The following is a 25,201-nucleotide window of genomic DNA, read 5'->3' on the forward strand; positions in this document are numbered from 1 at the left end:
TCCATAAAATTTTGAACAGTGATACAACAACCTCAAATTGCAAAAAGATCAATAAATTATTAAACTACAATTTGAAAGTAAATCAATTCAAGGAATATTCCAAATATCAGAGATGTATCTCGATAAAAACAAATAGCACCAAATGTCATCTAAAAACATAAAGTGAATGTAATGTATTGTACATTGTTTAATGTATCACTTCTCTACTCAAAATATCTTACATCTTTATGTGACATTTCAGCAAATGTTTCTAAAGCAGATTCTAAATGTGCTTTCGTTTTTGTTGTTGATAGTAGTAGTGTTGAAACAAAACGATATCGTCTCTTAAATTTAATCACTTTCAGTTCCTATAAGCAAATGTAGAACGAAAACAAAATGAAAATGAAATAAAAAGTACTAGAAACCGTAGCAAAAAACTGAAACGGAAAAATATAATCAGAATGGGGATTTATGGAGATAATAGTAATTTTAGCAGTTAATTTCATTAGTCGATCTAAATTGGACCACAGTTGAAAACCTGGAAGCACTGAACAGCTATCTCATCCTAGTATGGGACTCCTTAGCAGTGCGCATCCATCATTTCGCACGTGGGACTCGAACGCAGAACCCCAGGTCTTGAGCGCGAAGTCTTAACGTCTAGACTACTGAGCCGGAATCCTACTTCAATGGATCCGCGATCTTGCGCAACCCTAGTCTAGAGGTTAAGCCTTCGTGCGCGGGACCTGGAGCCCTGGGTTCGAGTCCCATGCGCAAAATGATGGATGCGCACTGCTAAAGAGTCCCATACTAGGATGAGATGGCCGTTTAGTGTTTCCAGGTTTTCAGTGGTGATCCAGCTTAAATGGAATCATCAAATCAACTGCTAAAATATTTTCATACTTCAGATTAATTTAAACAGTTTTAAAAAACTCAATTTGACCATAATCTATTAAATCTACTTCAAATAGTTAATTTTCGTTTATTAAATAGGACTATTCATTGTTTGTCACTTCATGATCAACCCTTTACTTACATTTAAAACAAGCATTGCGTTTTCTTGTTGGTCATTTTCTCTCATGTTCATCGTATATATAACAATTGCTCAGTTGGTTCATTGACCAACATATATCTTCATTTAGTAATTAAGAAAGAATAGCATTAATCAAGCAACTATAATAAGGTTTGCTACTAGGAATCTCATCCAATCAGTCAGTCAGAATAAACGTAAAGCTTGATGTAAACGTGAATTAGCTCAAGTTCAAATACAAAATTGGCATGATAAAATAAAATTAACAAGACGGATAGTGAAAGGGTCGAAATGATGTAGTAGCAGTGATAATAAAGAAGAGTGAACATTGAGAATATAATTCCAAAAAACAGTAAAAAGTTGTGTATGAAAGGAACTAGGATAAATAAATCGATATTACGCCTTGATTCGCTAGTTCGTTTTTTCTATAAATCTACACTTGCTCTATTAAGTATTAAGCGTCATGGTATGTAAACTTTCAAACAAAGTAGGCTGTTCAGTGAATTGGGTAACACAGAGAAAATCAGGCATAAGAAAGAGGCTCTGATGAAAGTTTTAAAATTCAGCATGTTTCACTGTTGACTCTGTTTCAATTGTGGAAAAGAATATACCATTATCATATGAAAACAATGAACATGGGAGGTATTAAAGTGAACATGAGAATCTGTACTGTGTGACATCGATAAGATTCCAGCCATGAAGTATATACTACTAAATATTCAGTGGCACATTAGTGTATTTATCAGCAAATCGTAATTTTCTTTTCGACGAAATCATTTACTTTACCTATACACAGGACATGTGAAAGAAATGATATTCTAAGCATTGTCAAATATGGTGCAAAACTCTTAGGTATTTATAGTTTTTAGTAAAAATGAAATCATTTTAGTAGTCATCCAATCTATTTACAGGGGAGTTTTAGCATTTATCTAATAGGAAAACTACATGTAGATATTCTGAAATACTTTTTCCAAAAGATGATTTGACGGAATCTCTTCGGCTCTTTCTGAGCTTCTTAAAGCTTCCTCGAGTTCACCTGTGGGCCGTCCTCACAATAAATCATAATGCATGATTTATTATTTAAGACTAATTGTCATATTACTTTCATTTTATATTTTTCATCGCTTCAACTTAATAAACGACTTAAATCACTAACCGTGCATTATTTAAGATTAGTTCGACATAGAGTAGCTTGGAATTTAATAACCAACTTTCCTTACCTTTAATAATTGTTCAGCTGTTTCACAACCAATATTGTAGTTTCTTGTTAACTCATCACCATAGTTTAAATCATTCGTATTATTTGAACTTTTATTATCGTTAGTATTAGATTGTGAAAAAGGTTCGGTACCTAATAATTGATTATCTGGATTAATGCATATTTCAACCATTCGGTATATCGCCATTTCTGAGTATTCAGGATCTTTTCGGCATCGATTGAAATAACTCAAAGCAACAGATAACTCACTTGTGTAACTGGAAATAATAAGTTGAGAAGACACGATTACGAATTATAAATCTAATTAAACATAATATATTACTAGATAATAGTTGGAATAATTTTTACTAAACTATGAGGAAGCATTCAAAATGAAAAATTGATCATGATTCAATGAATTTTCTACTAAATTTACTAACGTTAATTTTGGACATCATTCATGTGTAATGTCTATACTACTAACACATAAACATTAATTTATATGAAAGAGTATGTTTGATTGATATATAAAAATGTGTGATTTTACATTTCTTAATATATACCACGATCTTGTTATACAGATGTATTTCTGGTAATGATTAAGATATATAAATCTTCAGCACATCGTATAACAAGTATGTTGCGCACCAACTGGTAATCAGTAAGTAAAGAACCCAACTAATGTTTGTGTCTTCAAATATTGATCAGTGTTACTTACTGGAATGTAAGATTACTTGAATTTCAGCCTTAACAGACAAAAAACTGATTATCATAATGTTTTAGAAATTAATAAATTTATATATTGCGCTTAAGAAGTGTTTGTATGGTTAATTCTTTGATAAACGAAACAGAGTGTGAGGCAGCTATTCATCACTGAGAGTGGTAATGATTAGGTAGTATCATGGACTTGATTGAGGTCAAACATGTAAACTACTGAATGGATGCTGGACCAGTAATCTAAATAATAGTCGCTTGCCGCGAGACCGAAGGTACCGGGTTTTATCCTCTGTAGTGAGGGTCGTGGATACCCACCGCTGACCAGTCTCATATCAGAACAAAATAGCTGACTCAGAATCCATGGTTTTCAATGGTTGTATGACCAATAACACTGTATTGTGCATACTACAAGAAATAATCCATACAATTCAAAAGTGAATTTTTAGAGTGAATTGATTTACCAAGATACCACTTAGAGTTTATTATGAGTAGTTATAGCTCAGAGTATAAAAAAAACTGAAGACTTACTTTTAGTTATATCGTTCACAGTATTAAAAAATATTTTATACAATACATAGACTCAAAAAATACAACATATTTTTAAGAGAGGTGACTTTTATCCAATGAAAATTCATCTATTTTTCAAATATTTATAGAGTCTGTAAAAATTCATATAAGATGACGTTAGATTATCAAAGTCAATTATTAAGAATTTATATTTTACGTACTTAAATAAGCTGAATATTAGACCGGATTACACAATATAACATAAAAAGACATTAAGCAAATTAATTGCTTGACAGTATTTTGTAATATTCTGTGACTTTTACAAGTGCATTAGTTACACAGAGATAATTGTGATTTATGTCATAAGGGTTTCTATTTAAAGGATGCGTTGAACTGTAGCTTATAGGACGCTTAACACGCAACTTTTTAAAATGGACTTATTGATGAATAGTATTACTAGTAACTAGTGGCTGGTCTAGTGTTCGGAGTGACATAATGTATGCCTTTTATAGATTTTCATATGTAGCAACATAGTGGAGGAATTAAGTAACTGTAAAACAAAATATGAAATAACCTCAAATTAAGTATTTTTCAAAAGCTAAAGGTTTTACATCTTGAGAGCGAATTGACTATTTGGTACACCAAGGTCTACAGGAGCAATTTTAAATCATGCCACTCACAACTTTCAACAATGTATTTCCCTGGTTTTAAAAACACTTCAACCTTCAGAGATACTGTGAACTTAAACTGTGCATAGAACAAACAGCTATAAGCTGTACTCATATTGTAGTTGTCATTTCATGTAAGGGTCAGTGTAGTATTAGTTGTATAAGACGAGTGATGGCTGAAAGAGCACTTTTACACGAATAATTTCCATAAGAAATCGGTTGCTAAGTATTTTAGTTGTTTTTTTCAAAACGTCAAACTCATTTGTTTATTAATTTTTAACTTGAATAGAACGAAGTATAATGGTTTCAAGATTGTTTGGGTGATTCAAACAGACTAATTTACAGCATAGATTTTGCACACTAGCTAATGGAAATTACTAATGAGTGGTGTCTTTTTGAAAACTTCTTCTTGTTGAACCAACAAGAAATACTGTTGAAAATCTTATCTCCATAGATTATTTGAGGATATATCAATATACATAATGATTTTGAATAATTGCTTGTTCTCAGTGAATATCCAACAGAAGACCAAATAATCACATTATTATTTAACCTTTCATTCTAAACAATAAAACTGTTTAACAATATTTTCTGTTGACATTGTAATTTTTGTTTTTATTAATTTCGATGTAGGCTATAAAGTGACAAATTCGATTTACTAATAGCATAGAATTCGAATCTCGCGAGTGCGGGATCTTGGATGAGCACTGCTGAGAAGTCTTATAATAGGAAGAAACGGCCTTCCATTGCTTCCAGGTTTTCCATGGTGGTCTAGCTTCAATTGACTCATGATTTCAACAATGAAAATACTGAAGTCTCCACAAAACCCCTTCTGATCTACACAGAATATACTCAATTCATTCTATTTAAAGGTTGAATGAAATTTCTGTCATGTTTGATAATTATCTGTATCCATCGATCACTTATAGATTATTCGTTCTCAACTTATACATTTAAAAGTTAAAATAGTACTTGTAATTAATTTGGTTCTTGTGAGATATGTCATACAATCTGTGAAGGTCAAATTATTCTTCAATAGTCTCTTGCACAAAGGTCTTCTCGTGGCGGGAGTGTTGTTTACGAAATTGAGAAGACGAAAAGTGAATGTCCGGCGCTCTAACCGGGTTGATAGACACGGAAAGTTCACCTAGGGGAGTCGGAAAACCCTGATTCCAAACCAATGGTGCACATGGGCTCCAGTATCCTGAGGGAACAAACGGCGTATGAACCAATCTCTGGTCACAGGCTACCATGGGACTGAATCTCCTTAAGATGCTCCACTGCCTTGTGGACTAGACCTTCAGGTCAAAGGCTACGGGTGTGGTCCTCTAAGAAAACCACCTGCTTCAGTCTGGGCACCTGGGCAGTATCACAGCCCTCACATAAATCGAATGAGATTTGTGTGGCGCATGTGTATCTGGTTACCCTTTGCACCAATATTTATGTGTTCAAATAAATAATAAAATAAACAAAGGTATTGAAGGTCATGGTAAAATTTGAGATTTCTGTCTGCCAGTCGTTATTATAGTTTAAGGATTAGATTATTAGCAGCAACATTTTTACTGTGAAACTCTGTCCCCAGTCATGTATAAAAATTACTTGACATATAATACAAATTTTTAATAAATAAGGAAATATTAGATGCAGTATATTTTACTCACAAATGATAAATTCCATAACAGTAGTTCAGACCACATGAAACTTCAGGTTGAGAATCATATGATTTAGCTTTTTGTAAATATTCTGGAATACGTGACAATAAACCACATCTTCTATAAGTATCAATCAAACTTGAAAGAGCTTCATAATGACCTAAATCACAAATAAATTTAATAAACAAATGTTTTAGATTTCAAACTCATTATTTTTAGTTAAATGAATACATAGATATTACGTATACCTCAATATTATACTACTAATTTGTTCGCAGTAAGTAATATTTAAACTCTAGATTCTGTTGCTGTACACTTTAAAGCATTTTCGAGTCTAAAAACATGTTTATATACATATGTATATGATATGCATAATAATGGTGAACACAATGACGAGATGACTTATGAATATTCCATTGAAGTTTCATATTAGTAATTAAAATATACCGAGATTAGATAACGTGTTTTCTTTAGTATGTACTTCAACTAATTTAGATTCACAGTCTGAAAGCAATTATCATCATACTACTGATTATCACCAAAGTAAATCTTTTTTATGATATTTATATCATAACATATTATAATCCAAATGACTTTATCAGCAAATACATGTGCTAGATGAAATAATTAGGGATAATGAATTATGTTCTATATCCTAACACATTTAAGATATCAGAAACTATCTATAACTGTTTATAGTTTTACCTCAATCACGACTTCTAAGAAAATGTATTCTAGCCATGAATGTTCCAAAAAATTAATGGTTTATTGACTGACCAGTACTGCTGAATCTTCACTGATGACAATGGATCTTACAGTAAATAGTCAAACTTAAACAACTCTGTTACGTTAGGATTCTATAAGTGTTTATAACTCATAGGTATAAAAAAGAATATCGGTAATGTAGGATGTTTATAAAAAAAAGACTATATAATAGTTGTGAACTTTAATGTATACTATAATGATATTCGATCTGAAGATATATTTTACAATTTAACCTTACTAGGATGATGTTGCTGTTTCATCTAAACTTAGAACTAAAAAGAGTTGTAACTTCTTAGAATAGTAAACCGATAATTACATGGTACTGTTGTGGTGTGGGTTGTCACATCCTCATACGTAATATATTATGATGGTCAGGCAGAGAACGTATTTCAGCAGAATATTGATAAGGAAAGAACAGGAACGGAACGTGATTGTCATGAAAATGCATAAATAATGAAATCAGTGACGATGGACTGATATTCGCAGAAGGAACGGTCAAGATTAAGACAATCGAATAATAGTTTGAAAATTAACTGTTTACTGTATAGGTGTCAGATTTTAGTGCGATATTCTGTAATTTCATGCTCAAATTATCATTTATTTATTTATTTGAACACATAAATATTGGTAAAAAAGGCACCGAATACATATGCGCCACACAAATCTCATTCGATTTGTGTGAGGGCTGTGATACTGCCCAGGTGCCCAGACTGAAGCAGGTGGTTTTCTTAGAGGACCACACCCGTAGCCTTTGACCTGAAGGTCTAGTCCACAAGGCAGTGGAGCATCTTAAGGAGATTCAGTCCCATGGTAGCCTGTGACCAGAGATTGGTTCATACGCCGTTTGTTCCCTCAGGATACTGGAGCCCATGTGCACCATTGGTTTAGAATCAGGGTTTTCCGACTCCCCTAGGTGAACTTTCCGTGTCTATCAACCCGGTTAGAGCGCCGGACATTCACTTTTCGTCTTCTCAATTTCGTAAACAACACCCCCACCACGTGAAGACAGTGAGTAGGACTTCCCTGGCAGAGGCTATATACGCGTGGCCATGTGAAAGCATTTCGAGAGGGAGAGTGGCCTCTCCCCACTCTCGGCCGTACCAGGGCATTTGAGGGCTCAAATACATTCGATCGTTCCCACTCGTGTTCATGTTTACTACACTGTAACAAAAAAACGTTTCATCTTCAAAAGATTAAATCAATTTTTTTAAATTAATGGAACATTATGACATCATTGTGTATCTTTCTTGATTCATTATCATTAACATGAACTATGTTTTCATATTCATTTTAATATAATCTACCTATAAAAATTTATAACTTACATGGATTTCTATGTAATACATATTCTAAATGTTTATTTGCTATTTCAAAATCTCCTTTTACTATCATTAATCTAGACATAAATATTTCAGACAAAGGTATATTAGGCATATAAGTAGATAGAAGAATTTTTTGATTATTTTGTTGTTGTTGATCTTTTTGTTCTTCTTCTTTTTCTTTTAATGATTTAGAAGTAATTTTGACGAAATTCAAATCCTTATTGACATTTTTCATATTTTTATGAATAAAAACCATTTCAATGATTTCCTTGAAATTGTTCAACAAAACGAAAGGAAGAAAATACAACACATTTAGACAAGATTAATGATTAATTAAGCTTGATTTATTTACAAATAATAATAAATGGTTTAATATGATAAAATGTGAAAAACATTTACAGATTGGTTCAGATTTTTAATGTTTAATTTTAAAGGTCGAATAGTTTTAATTCACTTTGTATTGTTTGTTTGAATATTCCCATTGATGTTTAGGACTGTAACTGGCCACTCTCTTATTGGCATATGTGCATACCGTGCGTATTGCGTCAATATAGCCTTAAGTCACAAGCGTTATAAACAATAATGGGTAGTGACTAGCAGTGGAATCCAGTTGAACGTGCATTTCGTCCTATTTAGAGCTCGTCAACCAGATGTACCTACATCTCAAAGTTGATGTTTACTCTGTGACTTGAAATCAGTACCATTTGCTCAGTACCGCTGCTAGCTACTATTCATCTTTGTCGAATGGTTTTTTTGCAATAATGATACAGTGCATATCCACGATCCCGCCTCGCGAGATTCGAACCCAGGACCTACCTGTCTCGTGCCAGAGCACTTAACCGATAGACCAATGAGCCAGCCGGCATCCAATGGTGTTAATGTCTAATTTCCATTGATCCATGAAAACTGAGCAACCGTTCACCGTCCTGGGTTCGAATCTCGCGAGGCGGGATCGTGGATGCGCACTGTTGAGGAGTCCCATAATAGAACGAAACGGCCGTCAAGCAGTGCTTCCAGGTTTTCCATGGTGGTCTAGCTTCAATTGACTCATGATTTCAACTATGAAAATACTAAAATCTCCACAAAACCCCTCCTGATCAATAATGATACACTTACGATGTAAACTGTTACGATGCTATATGTAACGATATGAAAGATTGTAGTTTTCAAAAACATAAAAAATAATCAAATGATTACGAATACTTATAAAAGTAGTATACAAATTGAATCTATATTAGCTGTGTATACTAGATAGCTATTTTGATAGTATGAGCTCAAATTAATCAGAGATTTTTAATAAAAAAATTCAGTTAACAATAATGATTACATTTTACTTTTTAAACCATTTTAAATTTAGCTAACTCATTTAGCAGTCATAAAGAACAATTAAATTAGTTACCATTATAAATCTTATTTGTTTACATTGCAATGGTTTGGGCACGTGTAAAATTGAATAGTTAAATCTATAACTTAATAAAACTGTAATGGGGTCAAGCTAAAATGTAGAGGAAAAATAGTGTTTTTTTTCTGGTCTCGCCTACATGGTAATTGTAATGAACGGTTGATAACTAATTGTGTTATTCGATAGAATATTTACTCGAAAATAATGATTCGCTAAGAATGAGTGTAAAATGATGAAGAATTCTCATGTGAAAATACTTTCATGAGAAAAATAACCACATTAGGATTTATTGATTCTCAATTGTATGAGCTCAATGTTACATGTTGTTTTGAAAACAATCAGTTATATAACCATACAAAGAACATGCTAATCGTAATGATTAAAGTAGAAAACAAAGAAGAATAGTAGCTTTAATCGGAATGAGGTCGGGAAGGCTAAATAAGTCATAAACAGCAAGAATTAATCACACAACACTACAGAAATTTTATGTTATCAGTTTGTTGAAATAAAGAGTTGAGTAATGCATTGCATATCAAGCTTATATACTTGGCTTACTGTTGGAATTCATTTCTGAACGATTACTTAACAACTACCTGGATTATTTTAAGTGCCTAAATCCTATTTAGAGGAAACGTTAGTCAAAGAAACAGTAATAAACAGATAACTAAACAACTACTTCTGTTTAGTTTTGAGACCCATCAGATATGCTAATCCACCAGTCTAAAACAGAGTTACATCTATGACTTATTTAGTTTCACGGTAAATAATATACATTTATAATGCTGAGTTGGACTACGATGAACTGTATCTTTAAGTTCGGCTATAGGCATTGCCGATCCGGTCACACTATATGCTTATGAGCATATGCTAGGTCAAGGCCAAATTATAGGTGAGTTTCATTTTCAGATGACCGTTATCGGCCGAAATTATGCCTAATTATCCATAAGAAATATATATCAATGAGTGTGTATACACTTGTAATCGATTAGTTAATATGGGTTCCTATTAATTTCTTGTCTTTTCACTTTAGTAGTAAATTGGGTTCGTCCTATAGAAGGCGCTTATATGTGTCAGAATTTGTCAATAGTCCAATGTAATATTTGGTCGATTCTTAGTTTATCATGAATCCTCATCTAATTATATCAATGTATCAATATTTTAATTCTGACTTGGTGGACTTAGTAGATCACAGCTCTTTACTAGAATGCCAAAAAATCTAATAGATTAAATGGATGGTTGTTACTAAGTTAACTGATTGCATCTTAGTTTTAAGACTCGTCAGAATTGGTCGTAGTAAAATGATCTACTTCTCGTTCTCTTTCTCAACTTATTTAATTTGTTGATTTAAAAGACGTCTGCCTAATATACGAGCATGATGATAAATTTAAATGATTAATTTCGGCTTAAAATTTATCATAATAGTTTAATAGCTACATTTAGCAGTTTAGTAAAATTGTTTTACTATGATAGTTTAAACACTCCGATTGACAAAGAAAGTATCATCATATTACTGACTAAGCTTAAAGCTATCACAACTCAGTACAGTAGAAATTTTACGTAATGCTTCTGATGACTTTTTTTGAATTTAATACAAATTGTTTCCCTATTATTTGTACAGATGTTTGCAAGAAAAGAATTTGGTTACATAGATTTTTATATATTGTAAAATTTCTAAACAATAAATTAGTGACATAAAGAAGTCAAATTTTTACATACACAACAATAAGGGGTAACATACAAAACAGAAAGTAATATGTTATTCAACAGGGTGTATATGTAACTATAGTAAAGAAACACTCAGATAGGAAGACCACTTTATTATTGAATGAAAAATTACAATACTTTCGTAAAATGTGAAAACAATAGAATATTACATCATGTGAACATCTTTTGTCAGTTGTCTCAAACAAACTCCATCGTTCCTTCATTCCTGTTGTTGCTATGATTACTCTGTGTTTATATTCCTGTAGTCTTCGATTCGATCTTCCCAATCTTCTGCTGACAGGCATTCCACTTCTGCTTGGTGTTACATACTACTTATAACTGTCGTCATAAGTAACATACACTACATAATTAACAACAGCGATTGTCCAAAATAAATATAAGTATCTTATATCATGTCTCTTTTTTATCGACTACTCCACAGTTTATATAAATTTCTAAACGCTACTTACTATGATTATGCCCTTATATATTACAGATCATATTTATATCACTTCACAAAAATGTGTAAACAATAAACTTATATGCAAAGATGGATAGTAGCTAGCAGTGGAATCCAGTTGAAAGCGCGTTTCGTCCTATGTGGGACTCGTCAGCCGGATGTACCTGCATCTCAAAGTTGATGTTCACTCTGGGACTCGAACCCAGTACCTTTCGCTTCAAACGCCACCACGTTATCCACTTAGAGTGAACATCAACTCTGAGATGTAGGTACATCCAGCTGATGAGTCCTAAATAGAATGAAACGCGCGTTCAACTGGATACCACTGTAAGCCATTATCTATCTTTACTTATAATGCTTGTGACTTAAGGCTATATCGAGGCAATACGCACAGTATGTACATATGCCAATTAGAGACTGATCAATTACAGTCCTAAACATCAATAAGAAGATTTAAACAAACAATACCAAGTGAAATAAACTTATATGTACGAAATATAACTATAATCTAATTGTAAACTTTCTGCAGGGATATGAGAAATGAGATATAAACCACATCATAGTAAAAGTAACATCTCTCCCTCTCTCTCTAGGGTAGAATTTCAACATTTACGAAACTTTATCTAATTTAGAAAGTATGTAAACGTATATAACCTAAGGAATATAAACTAATGTTGTTTTTAGTAATACTCTTTTTTTAAGCTGCTTTGATTCACATAATTCATACAACTATGTTCAAAATAAAAAAGACATTGAACAAAAATACTTTTGTATGTGTTTGTTTTAATTAAACTTCACATTTTTTTTAAAAAAAGTAAAAAAAGGAAATCACAGTATGATGATGGAATAAATGAATTGTTAGTTGTGCTTCAAAGTTTCTGTCTAACTTAATTAGGTAAAGGTAGGTTAATATCGGATAGATCCATGTAGAAATCCCCTGATTACTTCTAGTTAACTATACTATTTCTTAATTTTTCATTTTTTTTAAAAAAAAAAGAAACACTCGAATTTTTGTTAGGCATTGAATGTTTTTTTTTATAATTTAATTAAAGTCTGTCATTTAGTAATGTTACATGGGATTTGATTAATTAATGTTAAGATAAGTATATTGAAAGACATACAAACTGTTCAAACGATGTCTGAAAATTTCTATACAATTTTCTTTATGTTATTATTTAACAATTTGAACAAATATAAATTTAAATGGTTCAAAACTAAATTTGTTTTAACCGTCTATGTCACACAGTCTTCTCGGCTTGTTAAGGTTATCTGAAAGCAAACTGAGAATATAAATGCTTTTGTTTAAGACAATAGGTAACACAAATCCAACTCATATAAGACAATCTCTTGATACAAGTTTAATTATATAGATTCGGGTATGCAGAAATATTTCTTACTGGACATGTTCTAGTTAAACACGAATAAATGTAAATGTTGCCATGTCGAAAATAAACAACAAATTATTTAGAAGTGGTTTTGTTGATATTATGGTAATTTTAATAGTTGAGATCATGAATCAATTAAAGCTAGATCACCATCAAAAACCTGAAAGTACTGGACGGCCGTTTCGTTCTATTGTGGGACTCCTCAGCGGTGCGTATCCAGATTCGAACCCGTCCAATGCTTTCAGGTTTTCCATGGTTATCTAGCTTCAATTGATTCATGATCTCAACTATTAAAATTATTTAGAAACAATAATGTAATATGGTAATTCATATATAGATCGTTTGGTTTAACAGATAACAGTATATAAATTTAATTTTCAAATTTCATACAAATAGACGGAAGTAAGTCAATTAAATTGAAACACAATAAATATAACTATATGACGTAATAAACAAAGTCTTTTATTAACTGTTCCAAGTAGTTTACAACAAAGAACTGTTTATTAATGTCGAGATAACTACATAGTTGGTATTTCAATTAAAAGACAGATACTACGATCTATTATGCTCGACATTTTTTAGTTACAAATACAGTTCATAGGATGGTATACACCTTGAAATGATTCTACACTCCACACAGCAAATTATAAAATTCAGCTCATAATTATATTAATTTAAAATTGGAATGTTAATGAATTTCATATATCATAGTTAGAAAATAATCATAACACGAAAATTCAATGATTTAGGCGTTTTAAAACATTATCCTTTAAAGATCCTAGATCATATAACCAACATAACACGAACACATAATCTTATTAGACGGAGAAAATATTGTTGAATATTATCTATCTACATAACTGTTGAATGAGTAAAATCACATTCCATTACTAAGTATAGATTTATGAGCTCAGCTTTAAACCATACATTCAATTCATAAGATCCAGTAAGTTTCAAGTCTATCACTGTCTAATGATCAATTGATTTGTCAATGTTTTATATAACTTTTAAAGTATATTCTTAATAAGAAAAAGGACTATCATCGTTTCAAGCCAAACTATTGAATCATTGATAAAAATCAAAATTAATAATGGAGTTTTCATGATACATAACAACGAAACATAGAAACAACAGACGATTTTATCTTAATATCAATGAATTTAATCTAATGATATATAATGCGAATCAGAATAAAGATTTTAATTAGAAGCTTATATATATAGAAAGAGAGATTTTATAAATATGGGAAAATCAAATCAACTAATATTTATGATATTACCTTGATCTTTTACATTTCTTTCCAATCCTTTCCTAACATCCTCTTACCCTTTTTTAATGTATATATCATACGTATTAGTATTTTTCTTTAGAACAATCCAAAAAAAAAATGATTTTTTTTCTTTTCCATTTCTATATTTTGCATACTAATGAAGTATTTGTTTCATTCACCCACTTTCATTTACTGAATACCTTCATTTCCTATCCTTCTTAGTTCAACTTATCCCCATATGATTGTTTTATTTTTTCTTTAACCATATTATTTTTAATGTGTTTTTAGTACTATGTGCCTACTAAAGGAATTCATTCTGACAGATAAGCTAAAGAATGGTAATAGGTTGAAAAAGAAGTTAATGGAAAATGGGAATCAACATTTATATATGTACGTACGTGGAAAGTATGCACTATTCCTAATATAACTGATATGACAAGAAAAAGATATATATATATATATATATATATTGAATATTTCCTATCTTCAATTGAATGTCACAAATTGTACTTTTTCGCACCAATTTAAAATATATATATATATATATATACAAGGATAAGGAATTTATACAAAAGAGAAAATCTGAATAAACAAAACAAAAGGGTATCTTTATTTTTTTATTCCTTTTTTTCATTTTTTGTTACCTGTAACTGTGCTAATTTCAATATTTCTTGTTCACAATTTACATAATCCATTGTATACATATATAAATTGATTAATTGAACAATAGATTTAGCTTGAATATTTATAGCTGATAGTTTTATATGATTTAATTGAATTTCATTTAATAAATGAGTAACATTTAAATTTGAGTCATTTCCTTGTTGAATAGACGGTGATAGTTTTAGATCAATAATAGTGGATACATGTTTAATAGCATCTTCACAAAGATTTATAATGATAGTTAAATATTGTGATGAATTAGTGTTTGATGTATTATTATTGGAACCAATCATTGTTTGAATGTGATCATCTTTAAAACGATTTGGATTGAAATAATCACCGTATTGAGATTGAATATCTAAGAAATATACTGATGCTAATTGTAGTAGAATCCTATAATATTAATAAAGAGTAAACACTTTTGTTGGTTAAGCATTTGAAAAAGTTAATTTAGATATTTTGGTAAAGAATTGAAAAATAACAAAGTTTTTGCCATAAACGGGATCACTGAATCAAACTTCTTACTTTACAATGGACTAGTATTAACTGGTTAGTGAAGTCGGCATTATTTATATTAGAATTTGAAGAAGACAAATATTAAGAATGATTGAATCGGAGAAATAAAGGGATCAGAAAACAGATACTGATAATTATTATGTGCTCATTAGTGACTAACTTTGATAGGTATCTCTCAAAGTTCCAGTGAAAAACCGTGACCAGTTAAGTCTTAACGTATCGGCTGTGAGGCAGTTATCCACCGAAGACAATGAGAGATGGTCACGCATGATCGTGGATTGGCTCAATTTAGATATTGTCACCGTTAAATGCCTGCTCAGTGATCTAGAGTTTGGGCGTTTGAGCTAGACGAAAGGTCCTGGGTTGGAGTCCTTCGTGCCGGATCGTGAACAAGCACTACTGAGGAGTTTACTACTAGACAAAACGATCGTCCAGTGTTTCAAGGTTTCCAATGGTAATCTAACACTAATCGATTCATGATCTCAATTGATGTTGAAGAATATGACAATTATTTATCAACGTACCTTCTTTTCTATTTATATAAAAATGAAAACAAATTGGGGGGATGATGAGCATAACGGAGAATATAATATCTATAAGTTTCAATCATCTTAAGTCTAATAAAATTTAGTTGAAGGTTGTACGATTATGTATACACTTCATATCAGTAACTAATTGACTGATTTTCTAGTATTATGTCAAATTGGTTAGAATACTGTCAATGTAGGGTCGTGGAGATTATTGAACTTCATTGAAATCATTAACCGATTTAAGTCGCGCCATCATCGAAAACTTGGAAGCGCTGAACGACAGTTTCGCCCTAGTACGAGAATCCCCCATCAATGGGCATCCGTTATCCTACAACCGGCAATCGAACTGAGTTTACAATCTTTTTTGGTTTCTTTGTGTTGGCTCATTATTAAAGTACGTTTTAGACAGATCTGGAAATTTCTATTTTATAGACTACCTGATAGTAGTACCTATTCTTTGGATTCAGATTATCTTCCACTACCACACCTAATAAACTTTTAGAAATATTTCTTACGCTGCGTTAATTTAATAAGCATTATCTTCTAAAATGTAAGCCAATGATTCTCTTTCACAATATTATCTAGGTGATAACAATGAATTCATGGTATTCTCTGTTACCTATCTATTTTACATAGCAACACTTCAGTGACAGAATAGATATGTATAATCACTCTCATTCTACATCCATACAAAATAAGTTTTCTCGCGTAATTTACACTGATAATGTACTTTCAGTCGGTCAGTCAACTATTTATCCAACGCCTAATATCAAAAGATATTAATTGGACAACTATCAGAGTAACAGCCTTGATTTAGTAATTTGTACTCTACATAACACTGGTTCAAATATTAGTGTAGCAAACCTGCTCTTTAAGCATTAAACACCTCTTTCAAGTAGCTGAATCAATCATATTTAGTTATCAAGTTCTTTTCTTTAGTTTTTAGCTATTTGTTTAAGTTATTTTGATAAAATCGATTTAAACAAAAAACTGTATTCCTACTATTCAAATATCACAATGTTAGTAAAGTAGTTAAGTGGCAAATATTTAAAAGTAAAGCATTTGAAAGAATTTTAGCAAAATGTTTACATAATACGAAAGTCAGTAAGATTATAATCAACTTACTCTGACAAATTAATTTTTTGCTCATTCACCACATCTTCAACTTCATTAGTTTGCATACGTTTAAGTAGTCTTGTTTGAATTGATTTTAGACTATTTAAAGAATTAATTCGTTCATGAAGTTTATCATCTTCAATTGTTTGTAGTTTGATTAATAATTTTAATGCATGACATAGTTCTTGTAATTCATTTATATCAGAGGCTTTTCAAAGAATTATCATATTATAAAAACAATAGGTAAAAGGTGTAAGTGATTATTATTGATAAATTAAATAAATGAATTTAACTATAGTGTAAATAATATAGTAGGAATTGAAGTAGAAGGAATAGTAGGAATTGAAGAAGGGGATTAATTGTGAATACAGTGATCTTGAGTGATATTAGAGGTATGAGGGCGATTATCACTTTCCGGTTGCCCACACCATGGAAGGGTTCTTCTAGAGGTACCTGTAAAGGACATTGGTCTTAATGACCTGAGAGCGTGACCGCAGTGCCCAAGGGACAACTGCTTGAGGTCGGTCACACACGACCTTTTTGTGGGTAGTTTTTGTGTTAGCTCCGTACTTGTTGGGACCTTACCGCCGGAGACGGAAATCCGTGTGATAAGGCGAGGTGTGCATTTTTAGAGCCGACCTTTTTTAACCCCACCCCTCCTTGTGGGAAGGCAGCATCGTTGTTATGCTGGTTGTCTGAAGGAAACACCTTACCGCCATCATACCTCTGTACAGTCATCAGTACGACTTCGCCTTCGGACCTTGGGTTTGCCGCTTTTGGTCTTACCGCTCTTCAACCGACCTGTCTGGCATGATGGGATCTTGATGAACGATTGTTCCAGCCAGTATAGCTCGATTGGTTCATCACGATAGGCAAACTCGACCACCACGTCAAGGTAGCAGCAATGGTCGGGGTAAATAATACAGAGAAAGAACGAATAATTTTTATGTGTTATTTCATGGTCATATTTAATTGATATTTCAACAGAACAGGGAAGGATACAAGATAAAGTAGATTCCATGACATTGGATTACCTTGTGCAAAATTCTAGTTATTAGAAGATATTTTTCAGTATAAACTGATATCGACGGGTAAATCATTCGAAACCAATATCTGATTCTTCCTAATTTATCAGTCTTCATAAGTCTTCACCAGGACCACTATATGGAATTAAACCCAATATGTTTGGGTTTCAAACTAAAGCCGAACACGTTTAAGATTTTTTCAAAATCTGATTTTATTCAAGTGTAATGGAAAATCATTCTATTAAACATCAGAATTTAGATAACCATTGTTCCGCTGTGCTATTTAAACTTGAATTAATTTTAATTTGGTTATTTATTCTCTGAAGAAGTGGCTTACACTGAGTCACAAAACGTCAGAAAACTAATTTTTCTCTACTCATTGGGATATTACAAATATATTATTTTATTTATAACCATTATAATTATTAGCAAAATTGTCATTTTAAAATATAATTGAAGCACAACTAAATCTGCACAAACGATATTGATTTCAAAATAGACCACCTAAAGCTTTCAAGAATCTATCTTCACTTATCCGGTGAACCTTATCTTGTTCATATTTGCTTAGTTAAGAATAACCGCTCTTAAAACTACATGGAAAGTTACTAACTTTTGGTGTGATCGATATACAATGGCATATATCCAATTATTACTGGTATTGTTAAAACAGTAAGGATCGTCGTGATCAATAAAGGTCGAAAACATATCGAGAACACAATGCATCAATTTGTATGTGTCTGGCGACGATTTTAGAGAGATTACAGGAAACTAAAATAACTGAATTACATCTTAAACTTTGACATATATCTATGAAAGATTTAGGCCGAAATAACTGTACAAATCTACTTATCATGTTTTAGTCTCTATTTAAAATCATTATGTTATGTAAGGTGAAATGCAAGTTATTTGGTCATAATATTTCACTATCAGTTCATTTTTAAAATGTACCAAGAGTAAAAGATTAAAATAAATGATAGATATCACATTTCTCATGGTTTTTGAGAGATTTTCAAGGTCAACGCCGTATAGTTACAAATAAACATGACCAATATTATGAACAAGGCAATACAAAATACTCTTAAAGAAGTGTGGTGTGTGCTGCTGATGTCGATAGATATAAGTAGTATGTATCATCAATCGAAAGTAAAATGCCTGGAGGCACAAGGTCAAGAATATCAAAAAAAAGAGAACGAGAACAAAGAATGTTCAGTGTGGAAATGAAGAAACAATGAAGTCTGAGACGATTATTGACGTTTTGCAAATAAAGTACTGTATGATTCTTAGATTTTACCAAGATGTTGTGTAATTTTGTGTCCAAATACATTCGATTGCCGCCACTTGTGTTCTCGTTCACTACATAAGCATATGCATTTGTTGCCCCTAAATGACAGCTGGTCATGATACACGTTAAATGCAATTTACTTGTTGTTTCATCTTACGTATAGTTTTAGTCATTTATAAACGTAACTATCTATAGATTCTTCGCTTATTGTTAACTTCTTATGAGACTAGTTATTGTAATCTTCTCATTAGGAAAAGAGTTAGTCATGGTCAAAATAGCTTAATGGTTGAGTCTCTGACTGTGACCTTTGGAGAAATGTTACTCCTCTAAAGGTTGCTGATAATTCCTCCCACCATGAACCTCCCGTTAACGATCAACTAGGTTTAACTACAGATAGATAGAGTTAAATACCGATTAGCAAATATATGAACAAGTCATAATCTCTATCTTAATCAAATTTTAATTATTTATGAAAAAATAAACAATACATATATTATAATTTATAATAACTTTCAATTCATCTTACCAGACTCCATAATTTCATTAGTTAACATAGAATGAAGTAAACGTTTAGCTTTTTTATATTGTTTCATATTGATAAGTAAATCAGCTAAATCTAATCTCAAACCATTTTGACCTGTTTTCACTGCAGTCTCATAATAAGATATAGCTTTAGCATAATGATGTAATTTTATAAATGCATGACCAATTTTACTGGCTAAACGTAAATCATTAGGATTTTTACGTAGAATGGATTCATAAATTTTAATTGCATTTTCAGGTTCTTGAATAGTCATATAGGCTTCAGCTAATAGAAAATAAGCTTCATTTGTTTCTAATTTTTCAGCTAATTCTCTAATAAACAAAAGTATAGAAATGTTGATGAATATATTTTTTTCTGTTATATATTAAAATAAATTTCTATAATCTATGAACTTAACTATACCGAGAAATGGAGACAGACATGAGAAGAATGAACAAAAATTGGATAGAACTAGAAAGGAAGGCCCAGAACAGAGTGGGTTGGAGAATGCTGGTCGGAGGTCTATGCTCGATTAGGAGTAATAGACGTAAGTAAGTAAGTATGAACTTAACTCCATTTAGAACCCTTCCATAGATAAAAGAAAAAACAAAATTAACTTATCTTGTGTGTTTATATAATTTAATTGTTTCAATTAAATACCTTAGCATTCGAAGTGTTTATTATTTTTCTGTATACATTACTAAACTACTTTTAAAAAAGGAATTCCATTGTCATTCTTTAGTTATGTAGATAAATTAGAAAAAAAGTACACTCGGTTACAGCTTTAAAAAATTTGTAATCTGTTAGAACGACCTAATTCGAAAAATGACTTTTAGAAAATTGATATTTAAAAATATAAATTAGTATAAAGGTCAACTTAACAGATATTGGTGGTACGCTATAGAAATCTCCATTCCCAAAACTCTAATTAAAGAAAAAAATTTTCTTCTCTTTATTAATATCAGAAAAAGGTTTTGTGGGGATTTTAGTAATTTTATTGTTGGAATCATGAGTTAATTGAATCTAGACCACCATGGAAAACCTGGAAGCACTGGACAGCTGTTTCGTCCTGTTATGGGACTCCATGACATTGCGCATCCACGATCCCGCCTCGCGAGATTCCAACCCAGGACCTATCAGTCGCGCTCGTGGGCGCTTAACCTCTAGAACCACTGAGTTGGCATCCAACGGTGTTAATGTCTAACTTCAACCAATCCACGAAATTGAGCAACCGTCCACCGCTGTTTTCTTCAGTGAGTTACTATGTCACAACGGACCCGGTTGAACTCCACTGGTCACTGCTTCTCACTGGAACTCCAAGAAATACCTCTTGGAGCTAGTCACAAAAATTGATTTTCGAAAATGTAGGATAAGGATATAAAAATATTTATCTCAAATTAAAATCTATTGAGAACTATTAAGATCATTTTCTTAAATATTGCTCAGGATAGGTTTGGATGGAGAGTGCTGATGGGTGGCCTATGCTCCCCCACGAGGAGTAACAGGCTTATGTATGTATGTAAGTAAGTAAGTAAGTTTTTAAATATTTTGTATAATGATACCTTAGAGTAAATTATACCGTGATAAAAACTATATTATTTGTTAAATGAGTTTACGAGAATCAATGCAAATATGAGGATGAGATTTCCATTAATGACTGACAGAATTTGAAGAAAATCTGATTATAGGGAGTACTAAACGGCCAAGAGTTGCTCATAGGTCCGAAACTAGAACAAAACAACTGGTTAACGCCCTCCATGTTCTAGTAGTTCTTCCTAAAAATCATAATTTTTAAGAACCTTATTAAACCTTATTTTAAAAGGTTAGATGAAAATTCTTAGTATTTTCTTCAATCAAATGGAGTTCAGTTAATGGGAAAGCAACATGCATAAAGTTCAAAGCAACCGAATCATATAATACTATTCCTTTTTCTGTTTAGGCTTATAACAACTAACACAATGTTTACCTTTCTAAAGTTTGATTATGTAACAAAAATCTACCGATTTACCATATTGGTAAATATTATTAACAATCTAATGATAGTTTATAACATTATGAAAATTAGAAGTAAACGTGACCTCATATTATTTCTTTAGGGTGCTTAAAATTGTTTGACATAGTATGCAAACAATATTCATCTTTGTGTATGATCCCCACCTTGAATTTAGATTCCACAAGAATTGAGTGTAAAATCCCACTATCTATCACTGCTGATCTTTAAATAATGATAAACCACAAAACGCAGAGTGATAAATCTTAACATCCTAATTTATCTAGCAAAAGTGATCCAAAATATTCTGAAAAACTCTTCATTCCAATCGGTTTTAGGTGGTTAGAGATAACCCACAGAAAACTATGGACCTGGGTTTTGTGTCACTTGACATTTGTCAATGAAGCTTTCTTGGAGAAGTCGTAGATCTGATCCCTGAGAGCCAAATTTCCCAGTCTGAGACTTTACAACTGAGCTACTGTCTACATACAATTAGTATTACGAAGAACGTAAATACGTAAGACATTCAGAAAAAATTTTTAAATCAGATACAAAACGGAACCCTGATTGTATTTCACAGTACCTGTAACAAGCAGTATATAATTTCTTCTCTTTTCTATGATATAAATAAATATTGGCCATATGTTGTCGTGCAGTTATATAGTATGGATGGTCAGCTTGAATTTGTCTCAAAGTATTCAGAGCTGTCTCGTGGTCATTTTGTGACAGAGCTAAGTTAGCCATAGCTATTGTAACTTGTGCAACGTCCACAGTGCCAGCAAATGTTAAATAAGCATCTTGCAAAACTTTTGTAGCTTCATGCTACAATCATAAAAAATGAAAAAAGAATTTCGGGACTCGGAATAACTCGTTTAAGATTTTAAATGTGAAAATCTTGATTTTATATTTTCACTTTTTTATTTGTAGTATACTGCAATTACGACTATAAAATTGTCTAATGCTCTTCAAAACTAAGCACGAAAAGTGTCCAAATAAACTTCTAAAGGCACAAGAGTATACAAAACTGGCTAAAGTTGAGAGGTACCAGTTGAATGACTGGGTAAACTAAAAATCGGAGGGCTTTAGCGGGAGCGAATATGTGCATCAACCAAGAAAATGTAATATTTTCATTGTGAATTTTAGAAAAACTGAATAGATTTGTCCCTAATGCATATAACGCAGAATATTTCACTAATGACTTTTTCAGACTGATGTATCAAAAGTGATCAATATAGAAACTTCTACACAGCTCAAACAACAGTCATGAGTTAAAGTAACATTAACAAAGTAACAAAGTAACATTAACTGATCAACTCACAAAGTATCGTCGTCTAATTTCTATTTAAGCCGGTGTCAAATCTCACTGTGGGTAGTAATTTGGTAACTACGTCATTTTATGACGGTTTCGACTATAAAACATTTTTTCGTGTGACAGTTTACCATAACATCTCAGAGTCTGTGAAATAGATCTTGAATGTCTACAAATACTTTATTTCGTTTAATAAACAACTGTTATGCAAACACTATACTACAAGTGGACTACAGATTTCAATCTTATCGATAGATGGGTATTTTTAAAGACTGAGGTTGAGGATTTTACTTCCTAGTATTCGTGCAAATACTTCGGCTTAGCATGTCTCCAGATTCAGTGTAACTATTAAGATGTTGGATGGTCTCACATCATTTTACGAATAAATTGAAGTCAGAGGCGTGAACTACTGGATTTCAACTCATATAATAGGCTTCCCGAAAGACCTTGAAGTCCTGAGTAGAATCACTGTTAGAGATGTTCCAAACAAAGTCGTAACGGGTATTCACTACTCTTCTGATTTTCAGTAGTCCTCCATCTGAAATCAGTTTGTGACTTGAACTTCTTGATTGAGGTCATTTGAAGGTTAAACTGTTTTACTTTATTGTGTGAAAAATTATTTTGCAATGTATAAGTATCGGAAACTCTATAAAACATTAACAGAACTTTGACTATAATATTCAAGCCTTAAAATTTCTACAGTGTCTTCCTAAACAAGAATAATTTGAAGAAAATGCAGAGCCGATTTCAATAAGGTATTGTCTTTTCAAATAACAAAGCTTAATTCCAAAGATTCATAAGGAAACAAGTTGCCACTAAAAACAAAATCGGTTGGTAATATTCAAACAAAATCAAACATAAAGAGGAACTATCTCTTACAATAAGCCGATGAAAAAATGGTGTCCAAATTTCAGTCCGAGAAAGTTATAAGACCTTTAAAGGAGGTATGAAAAGTTTATATTGTTTGGAACCTATTTATTGGGACCACTGACACACCTAGACTGCAAATGTTTGCCCATAGGTGTCGTTGAGACATTGTTGGCTTATCGTGGAACGATTATGTGACCAATGTTGAGGTTAGGCATAAGGTGTAACGCTTAAGGCACTTGGAACGTGTCACGTATGTCTCAATGGGCTATTTTATTAAGTGTAGGAATGAGCTATAAAAAAGCTAGGGTAAACTCTTGTCATCAGTTAATAAGGTCATTGACTATTTGTCTAGGAGGAGTAAATATGTGAAGACTTCCTGACTGTTATGTATGATAACCACGATCTCTGGTTGGAGACATTGTATTGCACGACTCTGAATAGATAACAATGGTACTGATGCTTTCACTATTTATCGTCACTAAATTATGACCAACGGTTGATGTCTTTCCATATTTTCCTTTAGAACCATTTTCTCAACTTTTGGTCTTTGTTATTGTCGTTGCTACTAATTTATTTCAGATATTTTACTATCCATCTTGGTAATTTCATTTCTTCATGCTCCTGTTGCATGGCAACTTATGTCAACCACCGTTTGCTCAGGGTTTTATATTGTTAATTACTAAATGACTGACCAATGATAACAAAACACCATGTCAACCGAATCATACCGTATAAACTATGAAGAGAGTAAAATTAACTCAAAATTTGTCAGGCCTAACCATCTTTAACGTACTATATATTAAAAAAACAGTTATCCTCTTACTTGTTCTCCTAAAGTTCTGTGTGCGTCAGCAAGTTCAATGTATAGTGAAAGTTTGTCCGATGGCATTATATCATTAAATGAATAATTAAAACAATTAGATTTTAATGATTGAGAATAATTTGAAAGATTTGCAATTGCTTGTTTTAATATTTGTACTGATATTTTAGCTGAACCTTGTTCACTCATTATACGTGCTCGTACAAGTTGATATAATGGATGATTACGTACTTCGAAATTATTTCCAACACCAGTTTCCAAGGTTTGTTCAGCAGCTTTCAAATTTGACATATAAAGATGGATCTATGAAAGTACAAATCGTTAACATAAATTAAATCAAATTAAAATCTGTCCTTAAAAGTTATCTAACTTATAAATTTACAGCATTTATTTCGATAGTGGTTTATAAACAAGTTAGGACAGCTGACAGATGCATTTCCAGTAAGGACCGGAGTCAGACAAGGTTGTCTACTCTCCCCCTTCCTCTTTCTTCTGGTGATT

General features: G+C 31.9%; 1 protein-coding gene across 1 annotated transcript; it reads right to left on the minus strand.

The window, feature by feature from the left end:
* Positions 1-203: 203 nt before the first annotated feature.
* Positions 204-24,991, minus strand: Smp_179920 (hypothetical protein; the record flags this gene model as incomplete). The annotated part of the gene is made up of 9 exons (XM_018792334.1): positions 204-347; positions 2,227-2,482; positions 5,758-5,908; positions 7,839-8,103; positions 14,701-15,112; positions 16,891-17,089; positions 19,715-20,043; positions 22,285-22,523; positions 24,704-24,991. 9 exons carry the CDS (start codon positions 24,989-24,991, stop codon positions 204-206), a joined length of 2,283 nt encoding a protein of 760 aa, XP_018644479.1.
* Positions 24,992-25,201: the final 210 nt, after the last annotated feature.

The sequence above is a fragment of the Schistosoma mansoni genome (genome assembly GCF_000237925.1).
Source record: "Schistosoma mansoni, WGS project CABG00000000 data, supercontig 0360, strain Puerto Rico, whole genome shotgun sequence".
NCBI classification, from domain to species: Eukaryota; Metazoa; Platyhelminthes; class Trematoda; order Strigeidida; family Schistosomatidae; genus Schistosoma; species Schistosoma mansoni.